Source organism: Astatotilapia calliptera, chromosome 22 (assembly GCF_900246225.1).
Source record: "Astatotilapia calliptera chromosome 22, fAstCal1.2, whole genome shotgun sequence".
In the NCBI taxonomy this organism is placed as follows: domain Eukaryota; kingdom Metazoa; phylum Chordata; class Actinopteri; order Cichliformes; family Cichlidae; genus Astatotilapia; species Astatotilapia calliptera.
The window spans coordinates 26710111-26737694 of NC_039322.1; the positions used below are offsets into that span (position 1 = coordinate 26710111).

Consider the following 27584-nt stretch of genomic DNA (forward strand, 5'->3'; position numbering starts at 1 on the left):
TAACACCAAGATTCTTTATAGAGAACAAAAGCCTCAGTTTTATCAGAGTTGAGTTCGAGGAAATTTAAACACTTCCAATTAGTGATAGCATAAAAACATGAGCTGAGGTAGGAGAAGCCGTTGAGATGGTAGGAAATGGTAGGAAATTCCTTTAAAACTGTAAAGTATATCACCCAAAGACAACACATATATAGGAAACAGAATGGTGTCCAAGGACTGAGCCTTGAGGGACTCCACAAAGGAGAAGTCACATTTGTTTAAATATAAATTCTGAACTGTCTGTTAGATAAGTACGATGAAAACTATTTAAGAGCCAGAGACGCCTGGGACTTAACCTTTTAGTAAGTTTAGTCCTCTGCACATGACACAGTAATAAGGTACAGCTTGTAAGCATTCAATTTTATGTTATGAAGGATTTCTGGTAGTCGCCACCTTCTTCTCTGTGAGTGGCTCATGTGGTGCAGCTGGATGTTTAGTAGGTGGGAGAATGAACAAACATCCCTTTTTATCCTCTTCCCACACCGTAGTAATTATACTGTCAGCCCTGAACGTCAGGCAACACAGAGGGCGACACAATAAGAACAGTGGCAGAGGGGCGTTGAGGCCTTCTCTTGGCGGTAAGCCTGTAATTTTGCATCTCAAATAATCATGTAAGCAGAGCCAAGTTGTTCTGCAGTGGTACCAACTCCACCACACCAATAATATGATGCAATAAGCAGGTGCTGACATTTCGTTTTTAGGGGAGGGATGCAAGAGAACAAGACAATGGAGAACAGGAGATTTTAAAAAAAAAAAAAGATGATTGAGTCTGTCTGTACATTTGATGGTTCAACTAATCTCACACAAGTCTCATCCATTTAGGAAAAGTCTGCTTCTAAATACAGTGAATGAGGCTGATGTCGGAGCAATAGAGCTAAAATTTAAACCAAGCTGCAAAAGGAGGGTGATTACGATCTGCAAATATTCCTGCAGGCAGCACACAGCACATCATTGTCTTGTCTTGATTGTCTCAAGATATTTAGACTGAAAAAGAGAAGAATTACGTGTGAAGTGAAGAGAAATGGGATTAAAGTGTAATTCCAGTGAAGATTGATAATATAGCAGACATGGCTACACAGCACCTTCAGCGCCCCTTTCTTAAGGTAATGCAAAGGTTACAAATCATGCAGTAAATTTCATTTTCTTTTACATTTCCTTTTGTTTTTTGTAATCAGTGAAGTTAAATTGATATTTTTTTGTGGGCGGGCTTTATTTAAAGTATTACACTGGATTTTAAACCACATACATTTACGCGATAGAATTAAACACATGACAACACCCACTCATTTTAATTCTGAATTTTGAAGCCTCAACGTTAGCATTTTGACCTCCCCACATGTTGCTTTAGTGGAGTAAATGGGACAAATAATGGGACAAGGGGCTGGATTAGTATGTTAAATTGGGAGACAGCTAGCAGGCTTGATTAGCTAGCTATATCCATAAACTGTAGAGCGATTATTACACAGACACAAACTGCTTATTAGAGATGAGTTACAGATTAACACAATACCAGACTTTCACTCAGCAAAACTAAAACTAAAACTTGTTGGACAGTCTACAAGGGATTGCCACAGTGGGTCGCTCCACATGTTGGATTTAGGAGAATTTTACAAAGGATGCTTTTCCTGATCATTTCATTAAGAAGGGCTACAAAAATAAAGGTTGCTCGGTCCATTTCAGTGACTCTCTGGAGTGAAGTGGAGGCAGCCTGAAGTGAACATCAGAGGAATTTCAGCTTTGGCCACATATCCACACCACAGCCAGCTGAATTCAGTTAACAAAAACATCTGTTCTTTGCCCACCTTATTTTTAATCCCACAATGTGTTGTGTGAACTGCAGATGATGTAATAGTATCACCAAAAGGAACCGTCTTACATTGGTAAGTAAATGTGTGACTCTTCAAACCAGATGATCTGTCATACGTTCAGTCTGATATATATATCACCAAATAGCTTTATATGAATATAAAGCTGTTTGCGCCGCAGCATTATTAGTTTCTTATAACGACATAGGGGTAAGGTCAAAAGTCTGGAGAATTTTTTTTATGAAAATCTATTAATTGGGTGAGTTGCAAAGTGAATTGGAGCTATGATCACATCAGATAAATGTCCTAAGAAACTGACGAGGTTAGAAATAAGCATTTAAAAGTTTGCCTTCTTCAGAGGATCTCCTTGCAGACTTTTAGCACTCTAGTTGTCAATGCAATACGTCCCTTTTCACTGTTGACAATGAGACTGTGGCTTCATGGATACGTTGCTACATGTTAATGATGTTGCCAGTTGAGAACCTGTAAGGGATTCATGCTTAGTTCTGTCTCCTACTTCTCTTTCTGCATTGGTTAAAGGCATTTAGCTTCTAAGAAGGGACTAGTATAAAGTAATATCATACAATTTTTATGTTTTAGGTCATGTCCGCTGAGTTATATCCTTTGTTTCTTTTAAACAAATGAAGATGACTCTGTTTTTGTAATTGCTCACGCTCCGGACATTCAGCTAGCCTGACGACTTCTTTAATCAGCAGAACAGTTCTCAGCTGTGCTAACATAATTGTAAAAGGGTTTTTCTAATGATCGATCAGCCTTTTACCCTGATAAACTTGCATTAGGTAACACAATGTTCCACTGGATTTTCAGCAACCAAAAACTCCATGGCTGCTGTACATTTGTGCCAATATTCCATTAAAAATGATCAATGATTAAAGGAGACTGAATGCATCTGCATGTAAAAACATGAAAACATTAAAAGCAAGATCATTTCTTAGTGACCCCAAACAGTTTGTGACAGTGCATATGAGATGAAAACAAAATGAAATTAATAATTCAAGCAGAATCACCATTCAGGTGCTCAGTTTTTAGGAAACTTGGACAGACGTTTTTACATTCCAGAGAGGTTCTGTGAATTTAGCCTGCGTCAGTGTCACCTTTATCTTCATGTAACGCGAGGCTGTGTGATGTTCAGCTCAATCGGTTACGAATTGTCACAGAACTCCCTGTTTGCTCCAGCTGTATGTATGCGGCATAATATTGTGAGTATTCAGAGATTTTCCAGATAGTAATGTGTTAAGTGTTGGAATCTTAAAATGCAAAGCAGCTCTTTTATAATGTGTGCAAATGGAAACTTACTGTTATTTAGGAGGAAAACATGGTTTGTTTTATGATTATATTAATATTTGATAAGTTAGAATCAAATTTCTGCAGGTCTCTTGCAGCTCACAGCTGGCCCTGTTATGTATGCAACAGTGAGGTCACAGTACTCTTCAAAGGTTGTCTCTGGCACCATCTGGTGGTCAGTGAAAAATGAAAATAACTGCTACTTTTCAGTCATAATTTGAGCAGAAAGGTGCTACTCATTTTTTATTAGCGTAAAATCCTGCTGGGGGGAATGAAAACAAACAAGAAGAACTCAGAGTGAGTGTGGACACTGGCTGCTAAGCTGGAGATCAGCAGAGATCACTGTGCCTTATTGTGACCCTAATCTGTATAATGACATTAAGGCTGCTAAAATCCATTGCAACTATAGTGGCACTGCCTTCACCCGGGTGGCACGGTCCAACGGAGCAGGGACAACAAGAACGCTCCTCTCTGCGAGATATGATTCAACAAAAGTTCAAGCAAGAGATGTTTGCTAAACCTGTGAGTATCCTTACACTGATTCTCATCAGTGACTTGTTATCTATGAGAAAGTCAACGTGCATGTGCAGATGTAGTCATGTTTTACAGTTATGTCTTAGATCACCTTCTAATAATGCATAAATAATAAGCAATGGCTTTACAGTAACTGTCCAGATGAAACAACGAAAAAAAACTTCCAAAAAACCAAAAGTTTATTTATTCAAATTATGTGATCGGCAAAAACTGAAAGTAGACCAATCAACTAAGTTTCATTTGATCAGATTTCATTAAATTGAACATTTTACATGGAAAAATTATATGTCATTGAATTAGTTAAAGTAAGCCTTTTTGTTTCTTTTGAGTGTAGTTGGTCGAGCAGGCACTATTTCCAGTATAATCTGTTGCTTCTCATTCTATGTTTCTTTAATTCATTAATAATTAAAAAAAAATCCCAAGCTAAGACGTGTGAACTGTACTAGCTTATTTATTTCTGGTGTGCAGTAATAACCCAGCAGCATAAGCGTGTGATGTGAGTGTAATAAACTTTTAAAAAGCCTTAGGAATGAGGAACTTTTGAAGTTAAGAGTGAAAACAGAAAATATTTATCTTACTGGATGTGTTGAGAGACAGTTTTGTCTGTTGCATTTATTTAATTTAGTTATATGTGCAGATATGATAAAAGTAAAGTCATCAACAGTTCTTCTGTCATATAAAGAGCAATTTTCCCTTCATGTGCTAAAAATATATTTTAATAAGATTCACTGTACACAGTAAAACTGTATATAAAAAACTGTATAGATCTAAAGACGGAATCATTCCGTGTATCACAAACTTCCTGATTTTCCATCTGAATATTCATCTCACGGCCTTTTGTTGTTCTCCCAGCCTTCAGGCTTGTGGCCACTGTTCTAAAGGACACTGTGCAGCATTTGAAAAACAAATGTGTTAACATTTCATTACATTTCCATGCTGATCACAGTGACAGCACCATTAAGTGTATTTATGACCACAGCCAACGCTCACTGCAAAGTAGGGATCTGTATTGATGACTTTCTAAATTTAAAACAGCCAATGCTGTAAGTAAGCAAATAGTTCCTCAGTTTATTATAGATGTTCAAGTTGGCAGTTGTAAATATTAATCAGTCGTTAATAAATAGATCCGAATCCAGGTGTTCAGTTATTTTCCAGAATGGCTTGAGCCTAACAGTTCCTCGAAACAGCCATCCTAATGAGCTTTTAAGAGCTACAGAGATACCTGGCTCTCCCAGTTACTGCCCATATTAACATTAATGAGCATCCTAACATCCACCGAGACATCAGAGACCCGGTTGGAGTTAGAACGTGTTTCAGCCACATACCAAACAAGCATATTTTGTGATTTTCTTCTTAGAAAACAGCTGAAAATTCAGTTTAAAGAAGGGTATGGGTTAGCCTAACTGTGGAAATGATTTATCATCCTTAGAGTAACGCAACTGCCATCAAACGTCTTCTTAAAAAGTTGTTTTTCAAAATTCTAACTGGTAGAAGTCACAGTATTTTTTATTGTATGATTCATCTGAGTCAATAACGTGTCTTTTGTTCATGGTGTTTTGCAGCAAGAAGAAATGTTGACTATTCAAGCTAAAAATACCACGTTGCATCGGAATGGTCAAAACTTGAGACCAGCTGCTAAAAAGGGCCGCAACTCCAAGACACCGGGCCATGAAAGGGAGGCAGCGGGTCACCTTGTGACCTCCTTGCCTACCGAGGAAGGCTTGCCACAGCTGGACTTGTTAGCTCTCAAGTCTCCGAAGCCTGACGTAGAAAACCAGACTGAGATTCAAGCCCTCAGACGACCCCTGAAACTTGCCCCGCTGGAGCTGCCAGAGAAGGTGAAGGAGGCTCAGAAGGAAAAGCTTAAGTTTATCCACCAAGAACCCAACCCAGCCTCTTGTAAGCTGGATGGGACCCATACGAGGAAGGCAAAATCATGCATGAGGCAAAGACTGGTAAAAGCAGAGGCATTTCCTTCTGCTTCCATTGCACCAGTCAAAGCCCAGCAGCAAAATCAATCAGCAAGGCCACAGCTGACGCGTGCCAACCCCATAGAGCAGGATGGACACAAGCATCTGGAGGATGTGGTGTGTCGAGGTACCCCAGCTCCTCTGTGCAGCAAACCTAACCCTCCCTCATTTTTCCCTCAAATTAAAGCTCAGGCTGCATGTGGCAGAGAGGCGGCGTGCCACATCCCTGGCAACTTCCAGGAGGAGACAGGTTGGAGGCGGCTAAGGCTGCCTAGAGCACAATGCCTAGAAGAGGATCAGTGCAATTCAAACACGTCAACACTAGGATTATCAGCAGATGAGTGCAAGCTGGTCCAAGGTGTCCAAGGCAAAGGGCAGCGGGGAGAGAGGCTTCTTCGAGGACAGCCACATGTTGGGAAAGGCATCAAACAGCCGCCTGCACCTGCAGCCTCCTGGGAGAATGGAAGTGCCAGGAAGAGCCACGAGGAGGATGGCAGTAAGCAAGCTGCACTCTGAACCGACAGTCAGCTGAAGGTGGAAGCAGAGAACAGGAACTTGATAGTCTGAAGCCAAGTGCTGCTAACTGCAGATTAATGAGGAAAAAAGCCTTGATCGCAAAGCATAACAATGCAGTCCCTCTGGAATGTCTCTAATAAAATAGGATGATGTCATCATAAAGCACACACATGCAGAGGACTGGTATAGACTGGAATGTACTCCAACTGGAAACCTGATTTCTAGTATTTTAAGCAGGAATGTACAACATAATGATTACTCTTCGGCAGTGCTTATTTATTTATTTTTTATTAACTCAAATGTCTCCAGTGTGAAAATAGCTCCTTATGAAATCTCGGGGGTGTATTGTACATGCTGTTGGCACAAAGACCCGGATCAAGATTTTTTTGTGGCCCAAAAACAGAAAATGCAATGAAAAAAACCTGGTTTATGATCAGATGTGTAGATAGGTCGGGAGCGCATTTGTTTTGTTAAATTATCATTCTTTCTGATTTGTTAAAGCAATTCTGCTTTTCTAAGCAGAATTAATTCGACCTATAGGCAGCTACAGGAGTTTCTGAATGCCAGCTGAGTTTTTTGTTGTTGTTTGATCACACTCCTCCACCCTGGAAGTGCTTTAATGTGGCTTTTGGAAACGAGCCAGGCAGGTAACATTAGAGATGTAACTCACCCCAAAGTATGAACCCGTGAGCTCACTGTCATTACTGCCATTATATACTGTCTGCTTTATTCATTAAATTATCTTTGGTAACTAAGTGCTATGTTTGCTCTAGAAATAAAAAGGAGACTGTGGATCCAAAACTTCTTTCCACTGCCCCCAAGTGGTCAGAAACAGCAGTTACTGAAAGATTTACTGCAGTGAAAATCTGCTGCTTGGAGTCAGCGTCTTATAAACACCAAAGGAAAAGCTTCAAAAGCTTTTTCAGGGTTATAGTCTATGCCAACTGTGACCTCTGGCCAGGAATAAACAATAAAAGCCACTAAACAAGAAAAGTAAAACTTTTCAAGCCAAACCTGCAACAAAATCAATGATATAACTGTTTGCAGTGTTTTTCCACTCATTAAAAATCTGCATATGCAGTGCTGTCTCTTGTGGACCCCACTAATAAGAAAAAACAAAGCACAAACAACATGTTTGTATATTAAGAAGTTAACCTCTCTAGTAAAGAACCTTCTACACATCACATCAGACTTTCTAGTAAAAGTCCTTGTTTCAGTGCGATCTTCAGTATGTTTTGGTTTCTTTCACTTCCGCAGCTATTACATTTTATTGCTATTTCTCTTGTTTTATTGAACATCCATTGTGTTCTGTTTGTCTTTGCACCATTTTTCTATTTGCCAGTTTTTCTTAAGCTGCAGTGTGTTTGACCTCTGAGGGCAGTCTAAGTACAACACTACACAAGTCAACAATGACAAGAACTAATTTCACAGACTCTACTGAAGGGCGGCCCTCAAGAGTGATACCCTGGAACAGTAAGAAGTTTTATGGTACAGAAAGTAGCTGTCTTTGTCATTCAGGTTCAGTGGCAGATGCCATTGAGGTGTTTTGAAACCAGTGTGGCTCACAGACGGACTGAAAACGACTCTCAGCTCTCTGAAACTGTGACCCCTGTAAACACTGCTAGTGATTTTATAGCCCTAGTTGCGGGTTTCAGGTCATACTGATTAAATAATTAATTTCTGAAAGGGAGATTTGTCTCCAAAGCGCTTGCTGATGGGGCATCATGGAGATTATTCTGGTTTTCTCTGTTTTCTTTGTAATATTGTAGGATCTTTATCTTACAATGTAAAGCACACTGAGGCAACTGTTGTTGTGATTTGGTGCTAAATAAATAAAATTTAATTGAACTGAATTGAATTATCCCCAGTATGCTAATCACAAGTTGTTAGCTGGAGAGCGTTCAGGTTCACAATCTGATTCAACATTTGTTTGGATTGTAAAACATGATCCATCTTTTATACTGTCTTTGGTCTGTATATAGTCTTGTCTGTGGGAAAAAGCAGGCAGGGACCAGAAAACTGGAATAAACATAAGGACAAAACACATGATTTGTTCCTTCATACTTTTGAGTTCTTTTCCACCAATCATCTGACTAAAAACTCAGTTATTCAAGGACTGAGATGCTCTCTGTTCTGTCATCAAAAAATGTCTCTGAACAAGTCTCGACATCATGGAGGAGATTGCCATCTTTGAGAATGGACAGAGACGAGTCTGCACCAGGAAAAGTTCGGGCAAAAAGATGCTTTTCAAGGGAGTCATGAGAAATATACAGAGAGCTCATGTGAACCTCCTAGCTTCAAAAGATGAGGAGCTGAAGTCGAAGAGAGCCTGGGATATTCTATAAGTGAATCTAAACTGGAATGTGGGTAATTCAACAGAAAACATGCATAAAGTGCCGGAGAACTCCAATACTTTTATGATGACAGTAGGACAGCTGTGAGCTCTCACAGACAGGAAGATGTCACAAATCTGTGAATCATTGGAATTGGCCTGACATGTAACAGTGGTTACTGATGTCTACCTGATCTGGTCGACATAATTTCAGCACAACAGGTCTCCTCTCAAATGTACGGAAGACGATTAGGGCCACCAGAAGAAAAAGTGGGCACGTCTTTTTTTTCTTTTCCAGAATTCTGAGAAAAAAATCTGAATTCTGAGATTAAAGTCATAATAATAAATCCTGCCAGTTATTTTGAATCTTTTACCTAAATAAATAAGGAAAGAGCCATAACTTTATTTTCACTTCTCACTGGAAAACATGAGTGTGAATGGTTGTATATTTCTGTGTCTTAGCACTGCAATAGGATGGCAGCTTGTTCAGGGTGTGGCCTTTTTCAGGACTTATAGATGCTCACTGGAACATGAAAACTGCTTGTATGGAATCACTAGTCAAATATTAAAAGAATTCAATGTCATACTAAATTGTGTGACGATAGTTTTGCGATGTTGTGATGTGATGTTGAAGAACTCTTAAGTACCGTACATGCTACTCTTAAGTAATGTGGCATAAACCAAGCTATGTTGTTCAGGTCAGCTGGTTTCTCACAGAAAAGACTCAAAACTTTTCTTTTTCCAAATAATTACACACATTTACAATAATTTGATTACACAGCAGTGGAGAGTAGACTTTATCAAAATGGTAAATGGCCTGTATTTGTATAGCGCTTTTCTAGTCCGTAAGGACCCCAAAGCGCTTTACACAACCTGTCATAATGCATTGAGTTTTTCCTTTCCAGTCACCTTTCTCACTCACTATGTATTAACAGACCTCTCTGCATTGAATCATATCTGCTATTGACCTCTGTCTCTCTTCCACAGCATGTCTTTTATCCTGTCTTCCTTCTCTCACCCCAACCAGTCGCAGCAGATGGCCCCGCCCCTCCCTGAGCCTGGTTCTGCCGGAGGTTTCTTCCTGTTAAAAGGGAGTTTTTCCTTCCCACTGTCGCCAAAGTGCTTGCTCATAGGGGGTCATATGATTGTTGGGTTTTTCTCTGTATCTATGAAGCGCCTTGAGGCGACTTTTGTTGTGATTTGGCGCTATATAAATAAAATTGAATTGAATAGGCCAAATGAACATGATACTTTCACTAAGATAAAATGGTAAAATATGTGAGAAATTCATTCTTAAAGATTGTCTGCTCGACCACTAACTCTCAGACAAAAACTGGAAGCACATTGTGAGAGTAAGCCTGTATCAGTAAGCCTGGCTGTCGGTTGCATGACAGATGGCTTTCTCCAACACTACATGATGCCTTCAGCCTCTCACTCACCAAACATGCTGGTCAACTCTTTAGCCCTCTCACACAAGGCGACAGACGGTTTCTCAGACTGACACCATCACTCATCGTGTGCATCTGCCCTGAATCGTCAGCCTACTTCATCCACTTCACACTGAGCCTATACATAGCCCGGCCTGTGCTCACTTGCCTCAGCTACAAAGACACTGTAAATAGGGCTCAGTGGAATGGCTAATGTTGTTGTCCATGACATTCAAATACTGACTTTGGAGCATTAAGGTGCCTTGACTGCGCCGCACAAGATTTGGCTGTATTCTAAGGTGGCGTAAAAGCATGTGGAGACAACTGCACGAAACATGACGTATGGCATGACCACAGTGTTGTGTGGTCACTGTCGAGGAGCATGACCACGCATGATAAAGACATCACTGTACAGAGAAATGTGAATCACAGCAGTCTTCTACTACTGTAAATCAAAGCCTTTCTAAAACTTCAGAATAGTTGATGTGATTTCATATTTTAAAAAAAAAAAACGAGAAGGAAACTTTTTATGTATTTAAAGGCTCATGGCCCAGCAGCAATAACTCTACAAGTGCCTGGAGCCCACACTGAATCACCGGTCTGTCAAATCAGAGCACAGGCACAGTTATCTATCAAATGGGATTGGATGGTTGGTAAAAAAAAATGTGTTTGGTCCAAGTGGCAGCCTCTAGGGCTGAAAAAATGAAACCAATGATAAATGAAAAAAACAAAACAACAAAAAAACAAAACTGTAGTTCTTTCATAGTCCTCTCGAGGCAGGCTCCAAAAGTGAGTCAATCCCTTCAAATGGCCATGTCAGCATGTCCAACTTAAGGAGTTTTCTGCTTCATAACAAGTGTACTGAGTGATTTTGTTGTTGTAATTCTTCCATTCCTATACTGGTGAGACTTAAAGTCATGGTAGTAGTGGTGGACATTTTGATTGACAGGTATGCCAACAGAGAGAGGTAAGTGGACTGGTTCTTATATAGTACTCTATTTGAGCAGTGAAATCACTTTATTCAACATGCCTCTTTCACAGATGCACTTTTCCTAATGAATGCATCAGGAGCAATTCGGTATCTTGTCCGATGATACATTATCATGCAAACTAGAGCAGCCAGAGATCGAACCATCAACCTTCTCATTTGTACATGATCTGGTGACTTTTGGGAGCTTTGGGTGGTTGGAGACGAGTTCTGGATGCTGTACTGCCCGGGCCACTTCCGGCTGTTTGATTGTCGCTAAGTGGCTCGTATAAGACTGATAAGAAATGACGAGTTAAATAGTTATTGAGCGCTTAACACATTCATTAGACTGACCTAAATGAACAAAACTGGTAACTACCAAAAACATTTTTTATGTTTCTGCAAAGGTTAATCCAACACTACATGTAAAAACTCTTTAATCAAAAGGAATTTAATAAAGCTAAAATAGAAATATTGCTGATATCTACATTTTCAAATGTATCATTTGAACAGAAAGAAACAGATTTTTTAAAATTATATACTAGTTCCATATGTTACAAAGTTACTTTTAGTGGTTGTATGCTGTGCTCAATTAATTTGAGGCTTCTCAGAGAAGTGTACTAGTGCTGGCTCAAATTTGGGTGTACAAACTTCAACTTATGTGATTGGCCTGATAAATAACAGTATAATGTTCAGTTTTAAAGAAGTCTCGACAGATTTCTGAAAATCTTTGTGTTTTCTTGTTTTTATGTCAAGTGGTTTAATACATTTGTTAATGTATTGTAATGTACAACTTTGACTGAGGTGAAATTTTAAAAGACAGTATAGCAAATGCTGGATCTGCCTTCCATTCTGAAAGCTCTTTGCCTTTCTTCACACACAACTCACAGATTTCTGTTGTCAGGTCCATAACCTTTCTAAAACTTTGCAATGTGCTCTCCACAAATTAAGCACATGGCTTTACCTCTGACTTCAGTGAAGTGACTTAAATGTTTTGTGAGAAGAAAGGCAAAGAGCTTTCAGATACAGAATGGAAGGCAGACCTTGCTGTTGCTGTACTGTCTTTTGAATTTTCACCTCAATCATTGACGTTAATCCATTTGTTCAAGCACAGATTAACCTTTTCTCACTAAGGAAGGAACAAGAACTAAAGATGAAGTAACTTCAAGTGAAAATGCAATACCAAGTTGAATAAAGTTGAAAGTCTTTGAAAGTTTGTGAAAGCATACACATTTTATTCAGAACTGCTTTTGCGAATGTTGCTGTAATATGATAGAATGTTGGCATTTTTACCACAAATATTTTGTCTTCTCATTCCTTAATTGCAACATCTACTCTTACCAGTAACAGTTTATAAAGAGATAAAATTAATGTTGAGTAGAATTGATTTCAGCTTAGCGGTCCTGATTTCTGATGTGGCCCCTTGGGGAAATGAATTGCCCACACCTGCACTGTACTTTTATACACAGCCCATCCATCCAATTATCCATCCATTTTCTTCTGCTGATTCAAACATGAATAAATCTTTCATCCTATCTGAGGAAACTTGGGATGTCACAAAAAGGAAGCACTAAAACATCCCAAGGAAAGAAAAAAAAAACATTAAAAACATTAAATTGGGAGAAAAAAACATGAGAAACCATAAAGTCAAGGAGACATATCAATTTGGATACAAGTATATATTTCATATGATAAAAATGTATATTAAATGAAATGTGTGCGGTCTGACATGAGTGTAAACCAAGAAAAACAGCATAACATATAGATCACAGAGCTTTACTATAAGCCAGTGCAAGGACAGCCATTCAACACAAAGCTGAAAGCACAAGTGTTCTGTAATCATTTCCCCAACTTAAATACAGCCTTTTTCTAAAAGTGTGTTGCTGGTAGAAGCCAATAAGGCCCAGCCCACCGCCAGCCCCAGGGCGGCTCCGTTGTGGCTATAACAGTGGCAACGGCTGGACAGTTGAGGTGGTTGCCAAGAAGCCATGCCTCTACTTTAAGGGCAACACCTCAGATGGGTGCAGCTACGGAGGACAGAGAGAGAGAGAGAGGCAGAGAGGAAAAAAAGGACAAAAATATCCATAAAGTTGGCTCTATAATTGGCTGTGCCTCTTTGCCTTTTTTATGTGAGAGCACAGCCCAGTCAAGAACAGTAGAAGCTGCCTCGTCCCCAAGTGAAACCCTACACTTTCCCCCTTTGCAGTTCCCTCCCACCTTGTCCACTCATCCACAAGGTTGCTGAAGCTCACCTCACTTTTTAACAACACTCTGCACTGGATTGTCTCCCTGGATTATATTATAATCCCTTCGTGAGTTCTGATGCCTGCAGGGGTGACAGTTTGGATTATTATCAAGTGATAATGATGCTTTCCCAGTGCTGATTCAGGGTGTGAGCGCTGGAGGCAAAGACAGAAAGAGAGACACCTCCAGCGACACTGACTGAGTGACAGGCCAGGTAAGGGGAAAAAAGTCATGAAGTCTTCCATGTATTACTGCGTATTCTGCTTCCTTAAAACGCCTCTGAAATGCTTTTTTATTCTTTAGCAGTTCTGAATTATTGGCTTTTTTTGTGTTTATGTGTTGCTCAGATCTGCTATCAGAAAACATACTTTTTCCCCCTCCTCTCCTTTGGTTGCACATAAAAAAAAGGCCTTTCTCTGTTTTTTGCATTGCGGGAATGATAAACGTGGTGCTTCTGTTATAGACATCTACACTGCAGTCCCAGGTCAACCATCAAGAGACGAAGTGGAAACAGGCCTGGTGATACAGACGTGCTGTTTGTAAGGAATCTGGTCCCAGGTTGGGATGTTGATATCCTGTTTTTAGCTTCAGTCAGATACTGTAGCTACGTAAAACTGCAGATTAATTCAGCTCCACGTTTTATATAATAAGTGATGAAAGAACGATAAATTATAATCTGTTTGACATACAGAGTAATGACGATTAGGAGCTTGAAACTAAATGTCATTCAGCTGAGCAGCTGAGATTTTTTGTAGTTTTTTTTCATTGCTCTTTGGGCTGAATTTCTTAGATGTTAAATGCACACTAATTGGACCAATTACAGTAATTTAGCTAAAGTGCCTGTTTTATTCATTAATAGCAACATTGAAACCAAGTAGCAGAAATAGCCCAGTGGAGAATCAGATAAGGGCAATACCATACGCTAAAGAAGTTTGTACAACCCACAGTGAACTTTCTATGTCACAGACTACATAGAAGCTAAAGCACAGTCAACAGGCTGTCGAGTCCCACCACAATATTTCCTGACTTTCTGTTTAGATCATTTTGTAATTTAAAATAATATATTCTTACATTTGCTGTAGTTACGTTTACTTAATGCTCTTTCATTATACTTCATTCTCCACTATAGTCCTAAAAAGTCTAGCTAATCCGAGTAAATGATTAGCTTGACATTTTGGACAACACCGGTTGTCAGGTTTTCATGCCAAGAACTGAATCAACAGATTGACAGCTTGGAGGTGACTAGCTCTGCCTAGCATAACAACTGGAAACAGATAGCCTAGCTTTATTTAGATGATACAAAATTTACCTACCTGCTCGAAGGATATTACGGTTAACTTTCCTCCCATTCATTCCTTCATGAAAGTTGCCAAGGCCAGATCAGTTGGTGATCGCCTGGTCACTAGGAAAAAAGTGTATTCCCTAGCAGTTGATGAGTGGCTGCAGGAAGGTGCTTGGCATCACTAAGTGAAACTGGTTCAAAAGATTTATACAAGGTTGAACCGAAAACCTCATTGCAAGTTCGTTGGCTGCTGGCAGATTGCTAGGATCACTGTAGTTTGTATAGAAAATGCTGACCTGTCTGCAAATACTTGTGAAACTGTGACAAGTCTTACACAACCTGGCTACAGAGAATGTTTGCCTTCAAAGTAAAATTTCATTTGTAAGAAACAACTTTTATTTAGCAGCCGAATAGTCTTTGTTTCCAGTTTGCATCACACTTTTTTGAAACTATCACTGAGTGGCAGTATGTGACTAAGGTCTACCTTATAACATAAGCAATCCTAATGTTTTAATGTGCTCAGTGAAGTCCAGCACCCACCACAGAGTGGGCATAGCCACTGTTTGCGTGCATCTTGAAGCCTCAACATTACCATTTTAACTGAGTTTTTTTTTTTTGCGTAACAAATTATTTTATTCAGAGATGTGACTGGACTGATAAGTTGCATGCATTTTAGGGCATGTACAGATGCAACACATAGATGCAGATACCTGTTAATCAGTGCTACGTACAGTAACAAACTGATATTTACCCACATAAACTGAAGTTATTTCTTGGATTTGTGATGCAAAATCATCACAAGCAGCCAGAGGTTTGGTTCAGTTCAACAACCTCTGTAGTTTTTATGAAGGGACAAACTATCCAAAATGCCCAAAAGATGATGGGTTTTTTTTGTTTGTTTTTTGTTTGAACCAAACATGTTAATTTCTTCACTGAAGTTGGGCATTTCAACATGGGACTCTATGTTGACTCACTGATGGCTACCTGATGGATCAACTAAAGTGTTTGACATTTTGGCTGAACTTTTCAACCCCAGAGATGTTTATTTGTTGCCAACACTTCACCAGATTGTTGAGACACAAAACCTTCTAAAATAATGTGTTTTAAGCTTCTTTTTAAAAAAATATATATATCAATATCAAGTTTTCTAATGACTGTTAGGAATGTAAAAGGTGAATTACCTGCTCCTTCCGTTATAGGAAAACTACACAGCACTGCTTTATTTCTGGAAGTTAAAAGTTACTATCCACCACCAAAAATGTATCTTTTTCTTTCTGGAAAACATACATTAAAAGCACAATTGAGTGAAAATATCCCAACAGTAAAAGATGGTTTATATTATTGCTTTCCAAGCTGTGCATTACTCAGACTTTCCTCAACTTCCCCCACAAACCCCCTGCAATGAGATCAGGATGAGCCTGTGTTATGGCTACAGTCAGCCACACATCAATCTTAATAGCAGGCAACACAACCACTTGTGTAAAATAAGATCAAGAATAGTATTTTGTTTAAAAGACAGGCTCCTCTCAGTGCCACCCAGAGACAACAGCATAAAAATGATTCAAACAGAGGCAGACTGATGTCTTCTACAACATGATCAAACCTGTAAAAATGGCACTGTAGCAGTTAGATGTGTGTTTAAATGCATGTTTTAAAGAGTAAGAAATTACTTTGGTTAACTTTTGCAGTTTATCATCAGAAAACATCACAGACCTGACGTTGTCCTTATGTGGTTGGAGTTTATATATATGCAGCAAATTCCAACACTCTTTACCAAGTCCAGTTTTTCTCTGGATGAAGTATTCACTGCTGCTATAAAACAAAAAAGTGTGTATTTTAGTCTTAGGTTTCAATTATCATGTCCTAAGAATGAACGACATTTCCTTCCAGCTTTCATACCAAAGCGGAGACAGTAAAATACTGGACCATAGTGGAGATGAGATTTTTATTTTTCTTTGACACATATAAGGTGTCTAATGCAGTTTAAATTGTAGCTATTGGAACGCTAACAATTGCCTTCTTTGTTAAATGATTGTAAAGACTTGTTTGTAAAGAAAATACCGTATTTTCCACACTTTAAGGCGCACTTAAAATCCTTTAATTTTCTCAAAAATCAATAGTGCGCCTTATAATCCGGTGCGCCTTGAATTCTGGTTGTGCTTACTGACCTCAAACCGATTTTATGAGGTACGTGGCACTCAAAAATCTGTTAAAAAATGTTTTAATATGACTTTGCGAAGATAAAAAGCCACACCGCTTGATGGATTGTCGCAGCATTACGGCTACTGTAGTCAGGAGCCTCGCGGACTATTCCAAAACTCCGTCTGCTTCAAGTCACAAAGTCAAATCATCTTTAATAAAATGGTCAATGTTGCTGCTTTACCAGGTGTAACAAAAGGTTTAACATCCAGGCATCCATTAAAACATAATATATCAAATTCTGACGGAGTTAGAAGTTAGCCGGAAGTTAGCTTGCTAGTTTCCACCTAAACAGGATATAGCATGTTCTGACTGAGAGATTTGTGAAAAAATTAAAACGTACAGCTCTGCTATCACTTCCAACATAAATGAAGACAGAAAACTAAACAGCAGTGATGTCTGTAGGGTTACTGAAGTTAGGCTAGCTGGTATATAATAATGTGGTACGTGATCGCTAGCGACACAGCTATGTTAACATAACAAACACAGTGAAGCTGGAGCATGAACGCTAACTTTTCTCCACTCGATAAAGGTTAACGTGAGAGTTCCCGATTGTTAGGGACAAATGCAATTGCATGGCCAAGATTCAGTCAGGAGAACAATTGAGATAATCCATCCACAATATGAGGTTAATTGTTAACATACTGCAACAACATGGGGATAGAGCAGCTGTGATAGAATTCAACATCAATGAATCAATGGTACGGAAGTGGAGGAAGCAAGTTGACTTATCTGACTGCTTTGTTTTACTTAATGCGCTTTATAATCTGGTGCGCCTTACGGCCCGAAAAATACGGTAAATCCCATTTTTTGATTGCATAGGTCTAGCGTTCAGAGGGATTTCTACCTGACCCATCTGGAGTTAGGGTAGATTTTGTTTTTTTCAGCTAGTGTCAATTGGCCACTTTTCAGAAACTATACATTTCACAGATCAATTCAAACACTTCTCAAATAGGCAAGATGCAATATAAATATAAATGCAATAAATAGAAATATATAAATATTTTTAATTAAATTGAATAGAATTGAACTGAATTATGATTTTATTTATCTCTCCACAGACTGAACAACTTGATGATTATAATAAGCTAAACAAAACAGACTGAAGCCAAGGCTGAGATGGAATTAAGACTGGGATTTAGGATCACCCTGGTCTTGGTCATCCTGGCCTTGACTCTTTCCAGTGAGAAGGTGGAAGCACAAAGAGCAGGTAAGACCATTAGGATTAGAATTTCTGTTGTAATAGCAGCCTTAGAACATTTACTGTATGTGTTAAAATCCTTGCTGCATCTGCCTTCTCTAGGTTGTAAAAACGTCCACTATGACTTGGCTTTTATCCTGGATACCTCATCCAGTGTTGGAAAGGAGAACTTTGAGAAGATTAGGCAATGGGTGTCTAACCTGGTGGAGTCTTTTGATGTAGCACCTGACAAGACAAGGGTAGCCGTGGTTCGCTACAGTGACAGACCAACCACTGAGTTCAACCTAGGGCAACACAAGACCCTGGAAGATGTGAAGCGAGCTGCAAGCAACATACGCTACCTGGGGGGAAATACAATGACTGGGGATGCTATCAACTACACAACCAGCAACATCTTCACAGTGCAGAATGGAGCGAGGCCGGTCGCCAGAGGCATTCAGAAGGTAGCCATTCTTCTCACAGATGGCCGAAGCCAGGATTATGTTTTGGAGCCGTCCAAGAAAGCTGCCAAAGCGGACATCAGGATGTTTGCTGTGGGCATAGGGGAGGCTCTGAAGGAGGAGCTGGAAGAGATTGCAGCGGAGCCAAAGAATGCCCATGTTTTCCACGTTACAGACTTCAATGCCATTGACAAGATCAGGGACAGGCTGAGGAGGAGGCTGTGTGAGAGTAAGTCAGCCATCGGGACCACTGCCAACAAAACACTCACACTGCATGCCGCATGGCTTCTTTTTGAAGTTATACTTTGAACAGCCTGCCTCAGTTGCAATATGCACTTCATCAAACTGACTCTTATTTTAACCTTTTAACCACTGTGAAAAGAGGAAAGACCCTAACCACAAAACCCCACCCCGACCACACAGAGATGCACATGCACACTGAGCTATCCCGACTTCTTGTGACTGAATATGAAGCTGTTGCAAAAATTAGCTCATAAATGACAGTTTCCCGACCAAGACATATCTGTGGTACAGCTGCCTTTTCGACTGCTGCTATACTGCAGAGGCATTTAGCAGTAAAAAAGCTTGTCTTAGTGTTAACCTCAATGCTTTCTCCACTGGTGTGTTGAGAAAATGTTTCAACATGGACACAAAACAGTTTACACTGCTAACTTAATCAGTTAAAATAGACTTATAATATTCTATCTTAACAACTTTTTTAGCTTTGTAGCGAAGCAGGGACCCATCCGTTTGCTAGCATTTTTATGGGGATGATGGATGCTTCCCGCGCCAACGCTTAAAATTCCTGCCTAAAATTAGCCAGACTGGAAAGAAAGGGATGCCATGAGTCTTAACCACGAACAAGAAATACTAAAATGGAAATGACATGATTACATGGTTTGCTTAAGGATGAGCAATGACAAACCCTCAACTTTTATTTTAACCTGGTGCTAACTTGTCAGGCAAAAGCAGTGATTCCTGTCAAGAATGTGATGAGTAAGACTAAAATGCCTTCATTCTTTTTTGAGGGGGTATCATGTTACAAAGTTACATACCCCTTGTGCTTTAAAGGCAGCTTGTAGTTTTGTCTTAAAGCCAGTAACCTCTGACTCTTGACTCATAGGTTTTGAACAAGGCACCCGATAAGATTGTATTTTTAAACCATACTTTATCAACTTCAGCAAGCCAAAGGCTAAATTCAGTCAGGTAAAAAAAGTTTCAGTGTTTTCTTTCTATAATCTCTAAAATCACCACGGGTGAGCCTCCAAGTACATCAGTGGTCAGCAAAACTGGCTGCCTGAGCGATGTGAGTTATTTTCACCAAGAAAATTATAGCTCGAATGTTTCAAGTGGGTCAGCTACAGTGGCTCAAATGTCCATGTTAGATGTTTTCACCTTTTAATCTATAGTTTTAAAAATGGACACTATTTATTCTGTGCTACACTGATTCGACAGAGCATGTGTGGCCTCACCTAAGAACACAAAAACCCTAAGATTGCATATTTGACCTTACGTGCCCGTTCTCCACATAACAGACAAGGGGCACCCAGGTGGTGTTTAAAAATTCACAAGCTATAATAGTGACAGGAAACACAGCTAATAGCAAAAATGAATAATTTACCAGTTTATGGCTGAAAACAGATGCCACATGCAATGCATACATTTTTGATGATACTTCTGTATCAGAGATTCATTCCCAAAGGCAAGTTTTACACTGCTTCCACTTTAACTCATAGCCAAATTATAGCCTTAGGGCCACAAATCTGAGGGTAGCTCAAGTATTTAGCATGCTCAAGTGTCATCACTGTCTTTAAAAAAAATGAGTGATGTGCTTATATATATTTTATAGAATGGTCATTTTTGGCTGAATTTCGCTTTATGAACAGTATAAGCCAAAGGTCCTATCTAACGTCTAAAAATTTTGTTTTTTAAATTAAGGCACAAGCAGACACAAGCAAAAAACAGTCTCCTCCAGCTTTGCTCCCAATGAAAAATGTCAAGCCCAAATTAAAAACAATGCACAAGAAACTGAAATAATTCTACTACTTGGGGCATGATAAAGTATTCAAGAGCTGACAGGCGCTCATAATCAGTGCTACAGGTTAAAAGCCTTTCTGCAGTGAAGATTTTTACAGCTGTGAATTGGAAAACAAATGGGATTTTTAGCAAATAATAGGGAATTTGGAGTGTCTCACTTGTCAGATAATATATTCAGGATAGCATTCAGGGTTAGACAAATCAATGACATAATAACAGGTTTCATGATATAGTGATTCCAAAGGGTAACATGATTTGGATCTGCTGCTGTTGACTGAAAGTTAACACAAGGGAGCCCATCAGGGTGAGTTTCAAAGAGTGGAGGATACAGATTTGTCTTGATAAAAATGCGGTTTAATTTCAGCAATCAACAGAGTGGAAAGTTTATCGTGGCACTTAGAGCAAAAGAACCACCATAAAAAGGCAAGTCTGCATGTCTAAGTTTACAACTATGCTAGCAGCTCTGAGGCGGTACAATGCATAGCATTGCATTATTTTGAGCCAAATGCTAATGTCAGTTTAAAATGAGCGTGATATTTCTGTTAACAGATTCTATGTACCCACTTGTGTGGTATATAATGTTTACAATGTTTTGCAATGATGGTCACACTAACAACTGCATTTTGTGAACATTTGCCTGTAAACAATCGTTTAATGCATAAAGCCTAAGAGCTACCACAACACATATGCAATATATGGTTAGTCTTCAATTATAAGTGCACTGCTAGCATGCTAGCAAGCATATGCACTATCACTGGTGCTGTTGACACACCCTCTGTCTACTTTTAAAATGTTTCATGGTTCCCCCTTATCATGCTTAGCCGTGATCCTAGTCAGTGATGTTAATAAATGCTCGTACAATCCACATAAAGAGGCCTCCATCACTGGTATTGTTAAATTCTTTTAGCATTACACTATCAGTGTAATGCTAAAATTTCCATCAAATAGCTCTTTGGGAATCACATTAATGGTGTGAAAGTAGTATTTTATGCTTGTTAAACTGTGTCACATTTGGCTTTTTTTGTCTAGACACAGCACTACTTTAATGTTTGAATGATTCATAGGTGAGGGTTAGTTGTAATTAACAAAAAGCAAACAAACAAACTCCTTTGAAAACGATAAAAAAAGACTCAAAGACTGGACTAAAAATGAAAATTAGTAATAAAGCAACCGATGTATGATGGAAAACTTTCAAAGTCCTCCAGAAACTATGGCTCAAGACAGCTTTAAAAGTTCTTGGAATAAAAATATAAAGAATAAATGATGGTGGAGTGAGACTTTTGCACAGGACTGTATTTGAATATTTGCACTGATTCTTTTTGTTTTTTGAGTATTTGTATGTTCTGTGAATAGCCAGACATCCAGCTGCATACACTATAGTACAATGAGAAATAAAAAATCAACAATTAAAATGATAAAACAAATCAACATTAAGTTAACAGACGTTATTCCAGCACAATAAGAAATAGCCACCAGCTCTTCATGAACTTAAGTGAGCCCTGAATTCTGTACCTGAGTTGTTCTATTTTGAGGTGTGTCATTATGTCCTCCACCCAGCGTTTATGGGAAGGCAGTGAAGCCTTGTTGACATATTAACATTTGGCTGGGATAAAGTTTGCCGTGTTCACATTTCTTTAGTGTGTCAGCACGCTCACATGTGATTATTAGTGCGTGTGCTTTATGACACAGTTTAGTAAAAAACAAACAAATGAAAAACAAACGTAAACTCACGCGAACCAGCAAAATCAATATGAATGAGGGTTATCTGTATCCATGGATTAACCAGGAGTGAAGAGATCCTCAGAAACTGCCGGTCACATTAAGCAAACGTTTACATATATGGAACTAGACAGCACCCTTCACAGAAGCTGGCATCCTGACACAGAAAATGTCTCTCCTGCCAACCTGAAGGGTTTGCCTTTCTTGCTGTCATCACTGAGCTGCGCGTGTGTGGAAATATAACACTGTCACCCCACCTACTATAAAAGCCATCTCAGTCGTCACTCGGCCATCCACATGCTTCCCATCCCCAGATATCAAACGGCAGAACTGTCTGCGCTGGTGCTCCCCTCATCGCAGATGTCTTTCAATGATCCGACTGCTTCCTTTAACAATATGCCACTTCACATCTCTCACGTCTGACCCCTCAGAACGTTTCCCGCTGATTGCTTCTTCTAATAAAACAGTAACATGTGATTCGATTTTGAACAGGAAGATACAGGGTTACCATATCTTTCTCCCCATGGTCCAATAAGAGCACGAGCGTGTCTAACTGAATTATTTTTGCTTTCTCCTCAGATGTGCTGTGTCCAAATATGAAGGTTCAACCTGATCGGTTTAAGCCCGGCAGCACCAGTTATGGTCTTGAAGAGGTTCCAGGTATGTGCAAACTGCTGCTTTCCTAACAGCAACATGCAGCACTTGCAATACGTGTCAACCACAAGGTCAGGTCTTTATTTCTGAAAGCATTTCCTACATTTTCCAAAAACATTTATTGCATGCTAAGAGTTTGTTCTCACACACAGTTTCTCTCTCTTTCCATGAGAATATAAAGTGAAGTGGTTTAATTCATGACCAGGAGGCTGCTGGCAGCTCTCTAAATATACTTGTGAAAACAAAACACTTGTCTTTTTCAAAATCAAATTTGACAGTGGGCCAATTCAGAGCTTCACCTCATGGTTCGGCTCTCTTTACCAGTATGGTTGACCTGCTGGTGCGTTGATCTCTTGCTCCAAGATACTTGAACTTACTTTTCTATCTAGGATAGACTCCTCAGCTTTATCTGAAGCGAGGTCACCATCCTTTTCTGGGAGATAACAGTTCTGAAGAGTTTATCCATTTCATCTGCATCAAACTCAAACCTTTCAGATGACCACTTGAGGCGCCACCACTTTATCTGTAGAAAGACGTGACCTCTCAGTACACTCAGTGTTTGTTATTGCAGCTTCACTATTGAAATCCAGGCTATGGAAGTCACAAACAAGAGTCAAGACAAGGCGCTGCTCTTTTTAAGATTAGCAGTGAAGCTGCTGTTTCACTAGCATGTAGCGCTCCATCATTAGATGTTTTTATTCCACACATTCCACGCTGCTGTGTTAAAGGTTCTTCTCTGAGGTCTTGAAAACCATTTACCCACCAGTTATAACAGTGTGTTCTGGGAAATCTCAGTTCCTGTCTGTGTCTCCCACCCACATCCATCACAGTAAGAGAAAAAACAGATGCACAGGCATGAGTGTTTGGACTCGTGCTAAGTCCAGGTTCAAGGAAAAAGAGATGTAAGAGCACCGAAAAGCTATGTTTTTAGAAATGTTCCCTCTTAACATACTTGGCTGGCACAGGGTCCTCTGTTGATTTATTCAGGAAAGACAGACTTTGATTTCTTAAAAAAAAAATTACTTAAAACCCGGACATCCTTCCATCTTTTTTGTATATCTTTTGGTCAGCATCACAACTCTACTGGACCTCACTGCGTACACCCTGAAGAGGCTGCTGAATGACAGCCAAAAACACGTTACTTCTTAAGGACAGTTTATCAAAACTGCATGTCCTTAGACATGTGGGAGGAAAACCACACAGACATAACATGGAAACTTGAAACAGAAAGACACCAGCTGGCAATGAATTCAAATATAACAACATTAATGAAATGAAATAAAAAAACAAAACCAAATATATCTGTTTTGGACAAAAAATAACTGGCTAAGTTTAAGACTTGTGTTTGTTGATGCAACATCTGCAAATCAAAGATGGATGACAATGATTACTATTTAACATAACAGCCCACTTTTTTTAAATTCCCCTCTCGCTCCTGTCGGGCCGTCTTTATCCTTCAAACTCGGGTCTTCTACAAGAGGCCTGTGAGCTCGAGGGTCATGTGCAGTATCTATATTTCCTTTTGCTTCCAAAACAGCTTTAAACCACTGATGGAATGCGTAAGTCAATTACTGAGAGACAGGGTCATTAGTGCTCCTTGATTTAATGTGATGAATAGGACTTTAAATAGTAGTAAAGTTGTAGATAATTGTCAACAACAGACTTTTAAAAGTTCCCAGATGTATTTTTTAGTTTAATAAAAAAGCAACAAACTAACAAAATTCAGATGAGATGAGGAACGTCTCATTAGCTAATAACTTGTGATTTACAATTAACATGCACAGGATAATCCTAAATTTGAAACAGTCCAAAATATTAAATCTTTTAAAATTCAATTTGATTTCAAATTTCAATGAAATGAGTTACTGAACCTGTAAATTCATCAGGCGAGTGTTTGCAGACGTCCCAACATGGAGCTGTTTTTCTGTAGCATCCATATAGATTGTCAGTCTGCTGGCATCCACAGCTCTCACATTCAGTGATTAAGTGCAACATCAATATGGAGTTGCACACTGAGCTATGATGTGAAGTCTACTTTTTAGACTACATTTATTTCCTGGTGAGAAAAACTATGGTTTAGCTGTTAACTATCCACTACTGGATGCACCAGCGAATGGCAGTGGCATGTAATTCCTGCCTGATTACTCTGTACTTTAACCACATAATCTTATAATTATCGGTTAATTTCTCACAATTATTTGAGAGATCTTCTGTGAAATATTACGAGCTAGTAAAACTGAACTTAAATACTTCAGTGCATATTTGTTTATTGTATTTCGGTTTTGCTAAATGAACAGTATTTCCCCTCATACTGTAGTCAGGTTTTAAGAGTATATATTGGACTAAAGTACAGAACCCTTTGAGAAAGCTTTATCCCTGATGCATCCTCTTAGAGTTGCTAAAAAGTTACGCTGACTTTTTGACTGAAAGAGTGTTTTCATGATTAGACACAGCGTCACTTTCTGCTGTCAGGACACATTATCACATCCTCGTCACTGGGCGAGTGCTAATTATGTGGTTTGGCTTTTTCTCTCAGCCGCAAAAGAAATTAGAACAAACTTTTGATAAATCACTGAAAGCCACTGATACTTTCTTAAGCAGATGTATCACTTTGTCAGATGCGCTAAGCACTCGTACTGGAATAAATCCTCTGACCAAAGATTTGTTTGTCAGATCTTGTTCCAGTGGAAAACTCTATGGGAAATACTTCTCTTGTACCCAGACTATAGAATACTGTGGAACAGGCCATGAATACACTCCACACTGCATTGATTTATATTTGCTTTACATTTAGTTACAGCTAAACACTATCATAATTTTAAATTCCATCATAATTACTCATGTTCTATGCTTTAACTGTTCCCATAGTGTTGTCTGGAAGCAAAGGCAGCTCAATGAAAATGTTCAGTTTTTATTTCACTTTAGCACCAGTAGATACAGCACAGGGGTGCTTATTGATTTATTTTCTCTACCTTGAATCTAACACAGACAGTTGTGTCACAATCAGGTCTTTTCTACGAGCAAAAACCTGCTGTGGGCCCCACTTGGGGCGAAATGTTATCACACAGCGGTCTGAGGTCTGACGCTCTGACATGATAAAGATGTCTGGGGATTTCCAAGCTGCAGTCGCTCTGTAAATGCAGCTAACTTTAAGATGTACAATGTCAAACTTGCTTGAGCAAAGTACTTTTTTTCAGTTTGCGGGTAAGCACACCGAGATTTTCTCTTCATACAGACACACGGTGTTTATCATTGCTACTCCTGCAGGTCCTTCTTATAATTACACAACAAATGCCTCTGTGCTGGTGCACAGGGAGTGCAGTTCTCTTTGCTAAATGTCAAGACTATTTGCCACTTATTATGATTTGACAGCCAAGAGACCTGCGGTTTGAATGAGACTTGTATTTATCACGGGCTGTCTAGTCAGACCCCCTCGGGGTACCGAGCACACACAAGAGGCTGCGGAGCATCTCCGTGGCTCGGCGCTCACTATCTACTGTACAAATGTTGCCATCTGCTCCCATCAAAAGAATGCTGTGTGTATGCGCTCGCCTTTCCCAGTCAGTGAACTCATCTGGCTTTTGCCGCAGATCACCCCAGTGGTCGTTTTTGGCTGTCCAAAATAACTTTTTGGGTTGATTATACGCTATCTGCTGCCAGTTCAAATTACAGCTTTGTGCTCAGATTTGGCCCCAAAGAGCCACAGAAACAGCATGGTGTGCACGATGCAAGCACAGTGACAGGGAGAATCGAGGCCAGTGTAACTCACAGCTGCGTGGCTTCCTCGAGCAACTGATAACCAGCAAACATCGCTCTTGTACAGCAAAGGTTTACGTTTTTACTCGTTAAGTTGTCAACTACTCAAAGTGTTTTCTTTCAGATAGCAAAGGAAGGTGAGCCCTTTTACATCACACGTATCTCAGAAGACTTTTTAAAAATAACCCAACTGAGACTGGGGGGGATTTTGCGAGTATCCCATCCCATGGTTTAAATAAGGCAAAAGTCTCAGGTATGAGAACACAGCAACAAATCCTTTTTGGATTTTTCTGCATGAACATGGTGAGAAAATTAAAGATGACTCACATTAAATGTCAGGCTTAAGAATGTGTGTGTGTTTGAAGCTGTGTTTTCCATTTAGCTAATATACTGACGACTGAATCGCTCAATTCAATTTAATTAAATTTTATTTATATAGTGCCAAATCACAACAACAGTCGCCTCAAGGCGCTTTATATTGCACAGTAGATCGTACAATAACAAACAACAAGAAAGCTAAGGCAAAATTGATGACTCTTGTGTTTTAAGTGAGCAAAGAAACAGCACCATCTGGTGGCCAGTAAAGGTAACCTAACTAATAAAGCTGTTTCATAATCAAATGAATGAAAGACAATGAGAAATGTTTCCTTGTGCATGCGTTTGAGCAAAGAGAAAGTCTCCACCCACTGCTGAGTGAATAAAATAATTGTTAACGGTGCATGTGAGGCAAATTACTGACAGATAAAGCAGCTGTTGTGTGCGGCTGATGGCAGATCAGTTATATCTGTCATGAAGACTTTTGATTCTAACGTTATTTTTTGCTCTGTTGCTAATGACACAGGGGCAGGCTAAGTGTGCGCTTAACCACCTGCTTCCAAGCTATTTCCTATGACATCCACTGAGCTTTTCTGCCAGACTCTCACATTACCACCTTAATGCTGTGGTTTCCTCTTTGAAAGATTAGTGCGCTGCTGTTATTATTCCCACTAGACGTCTCACACAGATTTTGCTGCATAACTAGGGCTGTGCAGGAAAATGTTGAGGCTGTTCTCATTCTGTTGACTCACTCGTGCCGCAGTCTGCTTTCCGGAGAGCTCAGACTACACAACATAGGCTAACCACCAGCTTTCAGTGAGAGCTGCTGGACACACTGGCAG

General features: G+C 39.4%; 2 protein-coding genes across 6 annotated transcripts in view; both read left to right on the top strand.

Annotated features, from left to right (window-relative positions):
- Positions 1-3509: 3509 nt before the first annotated feature.
- LOC113014704 (uncharacterized) lies at positions 3510-7956 on the top strand. The gene is made up of 2 exons (XM_026156399.1): positions 3510-3671; positions 5246-7956. Exons 1-2 carry the CDS (start codon positions 3522-3524, stop codon positions 6167-6169), a joined length of 1074 nt encoding a protein of 357 aa, XP_026012184.1. The 5' UTR covers positions 3510-3521; the 3' UTR covers positions 6170-7956.
- Positions 7957-12861: 4905 nt separating this feature from the next.
- Positions 12862-27584, top strand: part of col22a1 (collagen, type XXII, alpha 1) — a 70301-nt gene continuing 55578 nt past the window's right edge. For 3 of the 5 annotated variants that reach the window (XM_026156131.1, XM_026156134.1, XM_026156136.1), the window contains exons 1-5: positions 12862-13353; positions 13603-13697; positions 17682-17830; positions 17924-18490; positions 22597-22677. In XM_026156131.1, the coding sequence (XP_026011916.1) occupies positions 17740-17830; positions 17924-18490; positions 22597-22677 (739 nt within the window). In that variant the 5' untranslated portion in view covers positions 12862-13353; positions 13603-13697; positions 17682-17739. The remainder of the gene's footprint in view (positions 13354-13602; positions 13698-17681; positions 17831-17923; positions 18491-22596; positions 22678-27584) is intronic. The other 2 variants (XM_026156132.1, XM_026156133.1) reach the window with 2 other exon arrangements.

What these genes read in the sequence shown, in the direction of transcription:
- LOC113014704 (XM_026156399.1), top strand. Translation starts at nt 3,522, where the DNA reads ATGACATTAAGGCTGCTAAAATCCATTGCAACTATAGTGGCACTGCCT. An exon ending in AAGAGATGTTTGCTAAACCT is followed by an intron (nt 3,672 to 5,245) that starts GTGAGTATCCTT and finishes GGTGTTTTGCAG; the next exon opens with CAAGAAGAAATGTTGACTAT.